The sequence below is a fragment of the Procambarus clarkii genome, chromosome 17 (genome assembly GCF_040958095.1).
Source record: "Procambarus clarkii isolate CNS0578487 chromosome 17, FALCON_Pclarkii_2.0, whole genome shotgun sequence".
In the NCBI taxonomy this organism is placed as follows: Eukaryota; Metazoa; Arthropoda; class Malacostraca; order Decapoda; family Cambaridae; genus Procambarus; species Procambarus clarkii.
The window spans coordinates 34,657,755-34,670,706 of record NC_091166.1 but is presented as its reverse complement, the minus strand read 5'-3'; the positions used below and the strand labels follow the sequence as shown (position 1 = coordinate 34,670,706).

General features: G+C 46.3%; 1 protein-coding gene across 6 annotated transcripts in view; it reads left to right on the top strand.

Moving 5' to 3' along the window:
- The first annotated feature begins 11,672 nt into the window (after window positions 1-11,672).
- The window catches only part of LOC123772370 (uncharacterized), a 49,211-nt gene continuing 47,931 nt past the window's right edge, over window positions 11,673-12,952 (top strand). For 2 of the 6 annotated variants that reach the window (XM_045765451.2, XM_045765450.2), the window contains exon 1: window positions 11,705-11,858. Coding sequence is in view for 2 of the 6 variants with exons in the window: in XM_069325821.1 (XP_069181922.1) it covers window positions 11,688-11,812 (125 nt within the window). In the remaining 4 variants the exon portion in view is untranslated. The other 4 variants (XM_045765452.2, XM_045765449.2, XM_069325821.1 and 1 more) reach the window with 3 other exon arrangements.

The following is a 12,952-nucleotide window of genomic DNA, read 5'->3' as shown; positions in this document are numbered from 1 at the left end:
TACGTGCTGGTGGCTGTACAAGAATGTAAGAACTCTTGTATATATAAATAAATAAATACAAAATATCAACGCCCAGATCTTTATATCTTGATGATCTCTGGTGCGTCCCCATTTATATTATTGTATCCAAGCATGGAGACCTTGGGCCAGATTCACGAAGCAGTTACGCAAGCACTTACGAACGTGTACATCTTTCCTCAATCTTTGACGGCTTTGGTTACATTTATTAAACAGTTTATAAGCATGAAAACTTGCCAATCAACTGTTGTTATTGTTATAAACAGCCTCCTGGTGCTTCGGAGCTCATAAACTGTTTAATAATTGTAATCAGAGCCGCCAAAGATTGAGAAAAGATGGACAGGTTCGTAAGTGCTTGCGTAACTGCTTCGTGAATCTGGCCTCTCATCTTCAGAAAAACATAGTTCCTTTGGAGGAAGTTAAACACCGGGCAACTAAAATTATTTCAAAACTAAGTCGACTTTCATACCAGGACAGGTTCGAGTCCTCTTAGATATGAGTCCTCTCTTTTCGCTCGTATGCGCTACGGCCAAAAGTTGCCGCACTAGAAAATAGAAATTCATTTTCCAAATGAAATGAACCCAAAACAGCAGATTTTGGGTCCTCTGATAGGTTAGGAGGGCAGCAAGTTCTCCAAGGGTTTCAAAACATCATGAAAACAGTTAATTTAAAAGTGTCCTCGCCTAACCTACCAGAGGACCCAAAACAGAAAACGGGACAGTACGTCACTTTCGCGAATATATATTTTGCGGGAGAAAGAAATCTATGCGAAGATTTCCCGCCTCGCAGGGAAGGTAATTGAGCTCTGGCGGTAACATGAAACTTGCTTCAAACTGCGTCAAAACATGCACGACAGCCTCGCCTATATTAAATAAATTACTTCAAATTCCCAGTTATTTACATGCTTGTTACCTCTACGGTGTTTGTTGGGCAATTATGTTTAGATCTGAGACGCAGACTCGCGCCAGGATCATGATAGTCTTGAGTAATGAGTTTCATTAATAACATCCCTTAGCTCGAGTAAATAAAGAAAACCTTGAACAAGGGATAACTAAACAAAACCCTCCGGTGTGTCCGGGGACAGTTCTACTTTTAACCCTCAACTGAACCCAGGAGGGTGGACACTGTCACGGGCCCTAGCTTTACTGTCACACCCTACAAGAGGTGTGTGTGTACTTACCGAATTGTGCTTGCGGAGGTTGAGCTCTGGCTCTTTGGTCCTGCCTCTCAACTGTCAATCAACTAATGTACAGGTTCCTAAGCCTATTGGGCTCTATCATATCTACACTTGAAGCTGTGTATAGAGTCAGCCTCCTCCACATCACTGCCTAATGCATTCCATTTGTCTACTACTCTGACACTGAAAAAAGTCTTTCTAACGTCACTATGGCTCATTTGGGCACTCAATTTCCACCTGTGTTCCCTAGTGCGTGTGCCCCTTGTGTTAAACAGTCTGTCTTTATCTACCCTATCAATTCCTCTGAGAATCTTGCATGTGGTGATCATGTCATCTCTAACTTTTCTGTCTCCCAGTGACGTGAGGTTTAATTCCCGTATCTCTTCTCGTAGCTCATACCTCTCAGCTCGGGTACTAGTCTGGTGGCAAACCTTTGAACTTTTTCCAGTTTAATCTTATGATTGACTAGATATGGACTCCATGCTGGAGCCGCATACTCCAGGATTGGTCTGACATCTGTGGTATACAAAGTTCTGAATGATTCCTTACACAAGTTTCCTTAAGGTCGGAAAGCCTGGCATATGCCTCTGATGTTATCCTCTTGATATGGGCTTAAGAGGACAGATCTGGCGTGATATCAACCCCCAGGTCTTTCTCTCTCTCTGACTCTTGAAGTATTTCATCTCCCAAATGATACCTTGTATCTGGTCTCCTGTTCCCTACACCTATCTTCATTACATTACATTTGCTTGGGTTAAACTCTTACAACCATTTGTTCGACCATTCCTGCAGCTTGTCCAGGTCTTCTTGAGGCCTCAAGCTGTCCTCCTCTGTCTTAATCCTTCTCATAATTTTGGCGTCGTCAGCAAACATTGAGAGGAATGAGTGAGGGGAGTAAGGTGAGTGAGGAGAGTGAGAGGTGAGTGAGGGAGTGAGGGGTGAGTGAGGGAGAGAGGGGTGAGTGAGGGGGGGGAGTGAGGGGTGGTGAGGGAGTGAGGGAGTGAGGGGTGAGTGAGGCATGAGTCAGTGAGTGAGGGGTGTGAGGGGTGAGTGACAGGAGAGTGAGGGTACCGGGCCACACACCAACATTAACCCTGGACCAGTGTGACTGACCACATGGTCAACCTGACGTCTCCGTGAGAAATGGGTGGTGGTTGGGGGCGGGGGGCGGGGGTGTACATGGGGGCGGGGGGTGTAGATGGGGCGGGGGTGTAGATGGGGCGGGGGTGTACATAGGGGCAGGGGGTGTAAATGGGGCGGGGGTGTAGGTGGGGCGGGGGTGTAGATGGGGCGGGGGTGTAGATGGGGGCGGGAAGTGTAGGTGGGAGTGGGGATGTAGGTGGGGCGGGAGGTGAAGATGGGTCCGGGGGTAGTAGACGGGGGCAGGGGTCCGCCACCCTGACGGCGTGGAGAGTGTTGTGGTGGAGGCAGTGTTGACGGGGCAAGAGGAGGGTGGTAGTGCGGTCAGTGTGACGGGGCCGGGACGGAGCCACTGTGCCTGGCCGCTGCCTCAGTCAACAACTGTAGGTTGTGAGAGATGGCAGGACCCTTCCTTGCACCTCTCTCCAGTGCACACCTGTAGCAGTGAACAACATTGTTCGTCATCGTTGTCTGCGTCTACAAGCAGTCCACGGGGGCGTGTGTGTTCCCCGGTGTACTCTGGTCTAACCAAACTTCCTACATGCAGGTAAGAGTCTGTATAACCACGTTCACCAACCACTCTTGTAGCCAGTTAGTAATATCGTGATCAGTTGTACCTAAACCTCCAACACTGAAGCTTTCACAACACTGGACAATTAGGAAGCTGTTGACCCGGACAGTTTCGTCAAAAGGTCAGATGTAACACAAACAAGGAGCAGTGGTTTAACACTCAACAAGCTACAATGTAGGAAAGAAAACAGGCCAGGCTTTTTCTCCCACAGGGTTAATAATCCCATGGAACCGCCTACCCGCCAAAGTGTTGCTAAAGGCAACTACATCAAATTACAACAAAAATACTTAAATGATTATTGTACTCATCTAGTTGTGCTCGGGGGGGGGGGGGAGGGTCTGAGCTCTGGCTCTTTGGTCCCGCCTCTCAACTGTCGAGAGGCGGGACAAAAGAGCTGAAGCTCAACCCGCGCGGGACCTCACTCCCCCGGAAACGCTGTGGGTCTCGGTAGCACAGGTGGTGTCGTTCTCAAATCACAATCGGGAGTCCCGGGTTCAAATCCCTGGCGGGACAGAAATGACTGGGGACGTTTCATTTCACCTAGTGCCCCTGTTCACCTAGGAACCCGGAGTAAGGCACCTGCTGTGGGGGGTTGCAGCCTGGGCACGGTCAGTAGTTTAACCTGGGGGGGGGGGAGTGGGATTGGTATAAGCCTAACGGGCATGTAAACACAGGCTGCCTGTCCTTAACAAAACAAATTTATTATGTACTCCCGTACTTCCCCTTCACGCCGTCACCCACGGCCTCCCCCTTCCCAACCCCCCCCCCTGCCTCACCCATCACCGCCCACCCTCACTGAACACCACCACACACAGTCATCAACCACTGAACAACACCACACAGTCATCAACCACTGAACAACACCACACAGTCATCAACCACTGAACAACACCACCACACACAGTCATCAACCACTGAACAACACCACCACACAGTCATCAACCACTGAACAACACCACACAGTCATCAACCACTGAACAACACCACCACACAGTCATCAACCACTGAACAACACCACCACACAGTCATCAACCACTGAACAACACCACCACACAGTCATCAACCACTGAACAACACCACCACACAGTCATCAACCACTGAACAACACCACACAGTCATCAACCACTGAACAACACCACCACACAGTCATCAACCACTGAACAACACCACCACACAGTCATCAACCACTGAACAACACCACCACACAGTCATCAACCACTGAACAACACCACCACACAGTCATCAACCACTGAACAACAACACCACACAGTCATCAACCACTGAACACCACCACAGTCATCAACCACTGAACAACACCACCACACAGTCATCAACCACTGAACACCACCACACAGTCATCAACCACTGAACAACACCACCACACAGTCATCAACCACTGAACAACACCACCACACAGTCATCAACCACTGAACAACACCACCACACAGTCATCAACCACTGAACAACACCACCACACAGTCATCAACCACTGAACAACACCACACAGTCATCAACCACTGAACAACACCACCACACAGTCATCAACCACTGAACAACACCACCACACAGTCATCAACCACTGAACAACACCACACAGTCATCAACCACTGAACAACACCACCACACAGTCATCAACCACTGAACAACACCACAGTCATCAACCACTGAACAACACCACCACACACAGTCATCAACCACTGAACAACACCACCACACACAGTCATCAACCACTGAACAACACCACCACACAGTCATCAACCACTGAACAACACCACCACACACAGTCATCAACCACTGAACAACACCACCACACACAGTCATCAACCACTGAACAACACCACCACACAGTCATCAACCACTGAACAACACCACCACACAGTCATCAACCACTGAACAACACCACCACACAGTCATCAACCACTGAACAACACCACCACACACAGTCATCAACCACTGAACAACAACACCACACAGTCATCAACCACTGAACAACACCACACAGTCATCAACCACTGAACAACACCACACAGTCATCAACCACTGAACAACAACACCACACAGTCATCAACCACTGAACAACACCACCACACAGTCATCAACCACTGAACAACACCACCACACAGTCATCAACCACTGAACAACACCACCACACAGTCATCAACCACTGAACAACACCACCACACAGTCATCAACCACTGAACAACACCACACAGTCATCAACCACTGAACAACACCACCACACAGTCATCAACCACTGAACAACACCACACACACAGTCATCAACCACTGAACAACACCACACAGTCATCAACCACTGAACAACACCACCAAACAGTCATCAACCACTGAACAACACCACACACACAGTCATCAACCACTGAACAACACCACCACACACAGTCATCAACCACTGAACAACACCACACAGTCATCAACCACTGAACAACACCACCAAACAGTCATCAACCACTGAACAACACCACACACACAGTCATCAACCACTGAACAACACCACACAGTCATCAACCACTGAACAACACCACCACACAGTCATCAACCACTGAACAACACCACCACACAGTCATCAACCACTGAACAACACCACCACACAGTCATCAACCACTGAACAACACCACCACACACAGTCATCAACCACTGAACAACAACACCACACAGTCATCAACCACTGAACAACACCACACAGTCATCAACCACTGAACAACACCACAGTCATCAACCAAAGAGCAGAAGGTCAACCCCGCCACCAAAGATAACTAAGTGTGGGTTGAGCCTACACGACCTTGTGGTGGTTGTGGGGATTAACGCTTCCCTATGACCAGGCCTTGTGATTGTTGCCGCTAGTTTATTGTGCACCCCATACCCACCCTGTGAGCGGTAGCGCAAAAAGCATTATAGAGGGCACAAAAGGTCTTTATCAAACCTCATCTTAGATTATTACATAAACAATTTCATCTATCCTTCACACCTTATAGTTACAATGTCAGCTAGTTACAGAGTTGTGCTATTTCCAGAGCTATATATTTACAGTAAGTCATTATACATTAATGGTAGGTCTTATCGCTAATATATAATAGTTTGACCAATGGAGATATTACGGAGTCATAGGGGAGCTGCTGTTAATTATTAGTCTTCACAATACACTACTTGTTTCTTAATCACATATGTCGTTGATCTACTGGAAGCGAAATATGGATACAGTGCAAGGATTTCAGGTAATTTATCCATGGTAATAAGATAGGTTGCCATATCATACAGAGTGAGCTTAGATTTATTTCTAAATGGCTCAATTTTACTACAATCCAAGATCCTCCAAGGAGTGCCGGACCAACCGGGCTGTGGTGGGTATGTGGGCCTGCGGGCCGCTCCAAGCAACAGCCTGGTGGACCAAACTCTCACAAGTCAAGCCTGGTCTCGGGCTGGGCTTGGGGAGTAGAAGAACTCCCAGAACCCCATCAACCAGGTATCATTTGGCGTCCTGCAACCCATCCTCCTGTTTAAACAGTACCTATTGTGACGGTCTTGTCCACCGACCGCGAGTAGCGGGCAAGTTATTTCCCGTAGGATTAGAGGATGAGTGTTGAATAGTCTTGGGCTTCCCGGATGGGGTTCTGGGAGTTCTACTCCCCAAGCCCGGCCCGAGGCCAGGCTTGACGTGTGAGAGGTTGGTCCACCAGACTGTTGTTGCTTGTAGCGGCCCGCAGGCCCACATATCCACCACAGCACGGTTGGTCCGGCACTCCTTGAAGAAAATTATCTAGTTTTCTCTTGAAGATGTCCACGGTTGTTTCGGCAATATTTCTTATGCTCGCTGCGAGGATGTTGAACAACCGCGGACCTCTGATGTTTATACAGTGTTCTCTGATTGTGCCTATGGCACCTCTGCTCTTCACTGGTTACATTCTGCATTTTCTTCCATATCGTTCACTCCAGTACGTTGTTATTTTACTGTGTAGATTTGGGACCTGGCCCTCCAGTATTTTCCCCTCCTTTCCTTTGTATTACACAACTTGATAATGATCCAAAACGAACTGAAACATTGTCGTTTCTCCATTTTCTAATGTGTGGTTTGGTCATCAGTGTTTGGCCTTTGATGTTGAGAGTTCTCTCTCAGCTTGCACCTCTGCTATTGAACGAGGCTATTTTGCACTTCCTGCCATGCTTACTTGTCTCATATGGCGTTATTTCTGTGCACAGATCTGGTCCCTCTAATATTTTCAAGTGTAACTCGCCTGCACTCTAGAGAATACAGATTTAACATTTTAAGCGGTTCCAATAATTTATATACATTATTTATATAAATTATTTGAATATGGCTGTTAGTGTGTAACAAGGCTTCACCCTAGAGAGCACTACTGTAGTTTATTAAAAACTATCATTGGTCTAGTATCTCATGTTTTAAAGGTTCTAGTTATCCAGTCTGTCATTTGTCTTCCGGGTTGTGAGTCACTATATTGTGTTGAGAGTAAAGACGTCTGACACGATTACTCCCAAACCTTTTATATGTTACTTTTTCGCTCTATAGTGTGATTTGTCTGTATTTTATATGTGGTTTCCGTTTTGATACTTTGGTTCTTGCAATATCGCAGGTGCTGGAAGGAAGGGAGCAAATATCAGGGGAAAGCGCCAAACTATGACGACTATATAGGATTTGGTCAGGATAAGGATTTGGGATGGACACGGGGGGGGGGGAAGGAATGGTGCCCAACCACTTGTAGACGGTCGGGGATTGAACGCTGACCCGCATGAAGCGAGACCGTCGCTCTACCGAAGCTGGGCCGCAGGTGCTGGAACTTATGTTTATTAAACATTGACTTCCAGATTTCAACTATCAGTCAAACTTGTGTACAGGTTCCTGAGAATACTGCCCTGAAAACACAAACCGAAACTGTCTCTGTTTTCCGCTTGTTACAACTTGCTATATTGGTTGTTATAACTGGTTAGGAAGTGTTAAAACTTGTTCGAACGTTGTACCAACGTCGTAGTTTCGGTGTGTGTTTGGCGGGTGGGCTCTTATCATATCTACATTTGAAACTGTGTATGGAGTCAGCCTCCACCACATCACTGCCTAATGCATTCCATTTATTTACTACGAAACCTTAAGTTTACTGAATGATGTCCCGAGCCTCCCTATGCTTGAATATCAAAAGCCTGTCACAAGGTATCTTGCCAAAGATATGGACACAAAATCATAGAACTAATCCTAAATCTAACTAAAAATTCAGACCCATTTCACTGGCATCTTATCCACTTAATTATTATATTGCATGTGTAAAGTCTAGGAAAGACTTTCTCAATCGTGTCATGTTTCAAGTCAAAGATAAATTGACTCCTAACCTGTATAAGTTAATGCTTAAGTGTAGTACAAATTACTCTTCTGAGTAATTTGTACACTCGCAGGATGGGACACAGACAGCCTTTATTGACCTAAAGTCAGCTTTCGACGTAGGCAACGGTAAAATAATATTAGAGCAACTTGCTGAATTTGGAATCAAAGGTAATTCAGAAAAATATTGGTCCCTCAGCACTATTCAAATTAAATTGAGATCCATTCTAAACAACTCTGACTGTTCCCTCAGTCCGCCACAAAAATCTCCTTACAGTGTGTATTTACTATTTGTATTTACTATTTGTGTCTGCAGAAACGAGCTATTAGCTCTTGGACCCCGCCTTTCTAATCAATCTATTTTTCCTCTATTATGTCTATTACATATATGCCTCTCTAACACACACACACACCATTTGGTCACCATTTGGTCCGGGAGACATCTCCCGTCACGCAGGGTGCAGTTGCGCCTCCACAGATCTCCAGTATCATCTTTTGATACTGTGATTATCTGTCCTGTGTGGCAGTGAATATGAGCACCACCAGCATACGAGTAATAATACTTACCAGAATTACTTGGATTAAGCAAAATTATATATTACTTCCGCCAATAAAGATGTTAATAATAACACTTTAGTATGATCAGGACATAACCGTGTGTCCTGTTTCGTCTACCCGCTTCCGCACAGTGGACATAAAATGATGTCCTCAAAAAAATATTTGTATAAAATTCAATTTTAATCCGATTTACTTTGGGTTTGTTTCAAACTGCGCGACATGAGGCTCTCTTTCTACCACTAGGCTGCATGGTACAATAAATTCATGAAAGGTGTGGACCACTTCGATCAAATGGTATTACCATTTTACCAGGAAAACTCACAAGTGGACCAAAAAGATAACGTTTTATTTCCTGCAAATGGCATTGCATAATGCCTTTGTTTTGTACAAATACAACACAACTGATCAAAAAAAGCTAACATTGCTACAGTTCCACGAGGTGGCAATTTGGGCCCTATTGCGCTGGGACCCGGAAGATTGGCCTCAAACAGCAACAGTATCTCAACACTTGCGGCACGCTCCAGACATAAATGATGACACAGGTCCTGCCTATGCTGACGCCATGCAAACTCCCGGACCATCTGGTGTGAGGCTAATCCGACAATTAACAAATTCTTTCTAATGTTTCTTTGCCTCATTTGTGGAATCAGTTTCCACCTGTGTCCCCCTTGTGCGTGTATCACCTGTGCCGAGTAGTATGTCATTATCTATCCATATCAATTCCTCTGAATATTTTGTATATGGAAGTAATATACTCTTCTAGCTCTTATATGTCTTCCAGTAACGCGTGTTAATTCCTGTAGCCTTTCCTCTTAACTTATACATCTCAGCTCTGTGGCAAGTTTGGTGTCATACCTCTAAACATTCTCTAGTTTCGTCTTCTGTTTGACTAGATGTGGACTCCACGTTGGAGCCACATTCTCCAGGTCTGGTCTGACAATTGACAAGGGAATGGAATTATTAAGGGAAAGTGCCAAGCCATTTCGACTATATAGCACTGGGAAGGGATCAGGATAAGGATTTGGGATGGGACGGAGGGAAAGGAATGGTGCCCAACCACTTGGACGGTCGGGGATTGAACGCTGACCTGCAGGAAACGAGACAAGTCACTCTACCGTCCACCCCAAGTAGTTGGGTAGTTACCCCATGTGCGTATCTATGGATCTGACGCCTCCGACCTCCTTTGTAGGAGCTATGGGACAGAAAACCAATGATTTTTCATGGTTCATAAGAGAACTTGATAAACACCTCCAAAGGATAGCTGATCAACCAGGCTGCGAGCAGCCGCACCCAACAGCCTGGTTGACTAGTCCAGCAACCAGGAGGCCTGGTCGAGGTAACCGCAAGGTATGGTCTTCCTAATCATGGGCAAGGCTGCGTCAATATGGTCACCCATTTGGCTACTTGTTATAGCCTGACCGACCGAACGACGCGCACATTATACACAAAAAAATATATTAAAGTACTCTTATAACTTGCCCTCGACAATTTTATATTCTCTTTGGTTATGGCTACAGCTATTTCAAAGAAAACTATACTTTATTGGTAACTCATACTATTTCTTTTGATCAAGTCGACGTACATTTACATAAAAAAAAACTAAAATAAGTTTTCTGGTGAAAGTAGCGCTTAACTATACAAGCTTGCCGATCGATGAACGTATATACTTCTTAATGCCAGGAAATATATCAATTAATAAAGCATTACCCTGTAATATCCGATATTAACAAAATAAATTACCTCCACTGTATGAAAAAAATACCTCCCCTGTATGAAAAACATGTCTTTGACAGTAATTGCAGCGCATGAACTTTGTTACTAGTTATTATTATAACATTAAAAGTTCTGGAGAGAAATGGTAAAAGCCAATGTCGGCCATTCACTGAGACCTTTTGTGATCTCTGTAATTGGGTTTTCACTGTCGCGTACAAGATGAGTATCAGTCAGGAAAATGATAGGGTGGATTTTGAGACCCTGCTTACCTGCTTGATGGGGTTCTGGGAGTTTTTCTACTCCCCAAGCCCCCTCCCCCCCGGAGCCCTTGGTACCTGCTTGATGGGGTTCTGGGAGTTCTTCTACTCCCCAAACCCGGCCTGAGGCTAGGCTCGACTTGTGAGAGCTTGGTCCAATAGGCTGTTGCTTGGAGCGGCCCACATATCCACCACAGCCCGGTTGGTCTGGTAATCCTTGAAGAAAACTATTTAGTTTCATCTTGAAGAGGTCCACCTTCAGTGCGAGGGATCCCACCACAATTGATCGTATTTTTCAAATCAATAGTGTGCTTTCCCGACTTTAGCACTGCAAGGCGCTCTTTTTATCTTTCAACGCTGAAGGGATTTTTGAAAATTAAATGAATACAGAACACACATAAAACACATATGTAGACACACAATAAGCACCTAAATTATTGGGACCGCCTCACAGTACTCAAAATGTATTCATGGAAAGAAGCGGCAGATCTATAGGGTAGCAGTACTCACCTAGCTGTGTTTGCGGTGGTTGAGCTCTGGCTCTGTGGTTCCGCCTCTCAACTGATGAACAAATTCCTGAGCCTACTGGGCTCTTATCATACCTACATTTGAAACTGTATTTGAAGTCAGCCTCCACCACATCACTGCCTAATGCATTTCACTTGTTAACAACACTGACACTGAAAGAAATATTTATAATGTCTCTGTGGCTCATTTGGGTACTCAGTTTCCACCTGTGTCCCCTTGTTCGTGTTCCACGGAGAGTTTGTCTTTGTCCACCCTGTTGTAGGGTGGCAGTGAGGGCCAGGTGTAGACTAACAGTGAAGGGCCAGGTGTAGACTGACAGTGAAGGGCCAGGTGTAGACTGACAGTGAAGGGCCAGGTGTAGACAGACAGTGTAGGGTAACAATGAGCGCCGCCTATGGACTGGAGGCGGAGGGTGCTGGACCTGCCAGAGGTCACCGGCGATTCTCTCCTGTATCATTACGGGTCAGACAGCTCCTCTTGACAATTGTGATCCACAGGGCTGGAAGGTAGGCGTGTGCGCCAGGTCTGTCATACACCCTCACCCGCTCATGTGTAAGTTACAAAGTACATCAGCTTGTCATTACATTGAGAACAGGGGATGGTTTTTCACCCAAAGGGTTATAAACCAATGGAACCGCCTACCCGCTGAAGCCGTCAATGCCAAACTCGTAACTTTTAAAGCACAACTGTAAAAGACCATAAGGGCAAAAGGAGGGGGGGAATGGACTTTGACAAGCCGCCGGAGTCCTGTCCTCGTCTGGGTGTGCACAGTGCATTGAGCTGGTCATGCTCAGGGTGTGTGCAGATCTTTTAGCTGGTCATGCCCAGGGTGTGTGCAGATCTTTTAGCTGGTCATGCCCAGGGTGTGTGCAGATGTTTTAGGTGGTCATGCCCAGGGTGTGTGCAGATGTTTTAGCTGGTCATGCCCAGGGTGTGTGCAGATGTTTTAGCTGGTCATGCCCAGGGTGTGTGCAGATGTTTTAGCTAGTCATGCCCAGGGTGTGTGCAGATGTTTTAGCTGGTCATGCCCAGGGTGTGTGCAGATGTTTTAGCTGGTCATGCCCAGGGTGTGTGCAGATGTTTTAGCTGGTCATGCCCAGGGTGTGTGCAGATGTTTTAGGTGGTCATGCCCAGGGTGTGTGCAGATCTTTTAGCTGGTCATGCCCAGGGTGTGTGCAGATCTTTTAGCTGGTCATGCCCAGGGTGTGTGCAGATCTTTTAGCTGGTCATGCCCAGGGTGTGTGCAGATCTTTTAGCTGGTCATGCCCAGGGTGTGTGCAGATCTTTTAGCTGGTCATGCCCAGGGTGTGTGCAGATCTTTTAGCTGGTCATGCCCAGGGTGTGTGCAGATCTTTTAGCTGGTCATGCCCAGGGTGTGTGCAGATCTTTTAGCTGGTCATGCCCAGGGTGTGTGCAGATGTTTTAGGTGGTCATGCCCAGAGTGTGTGCAGATCTTTTAGCTGGTCATGCCCAGGGTGTGTGCAGATCTTTTAGCTGGTCATGCCCAGGGTGTGTGCAGATCTTTTAGCTGGTCATGCCCAGGGTGTGTGCAGATCTTTTAGCTGGTCAGGCGCAGGGTGTGTGCAGATCTTTTAGCTGGTCAGGCGCAGGGTGTGTGCAGATCTTTTAGCTGGTCGTGTGCAGGG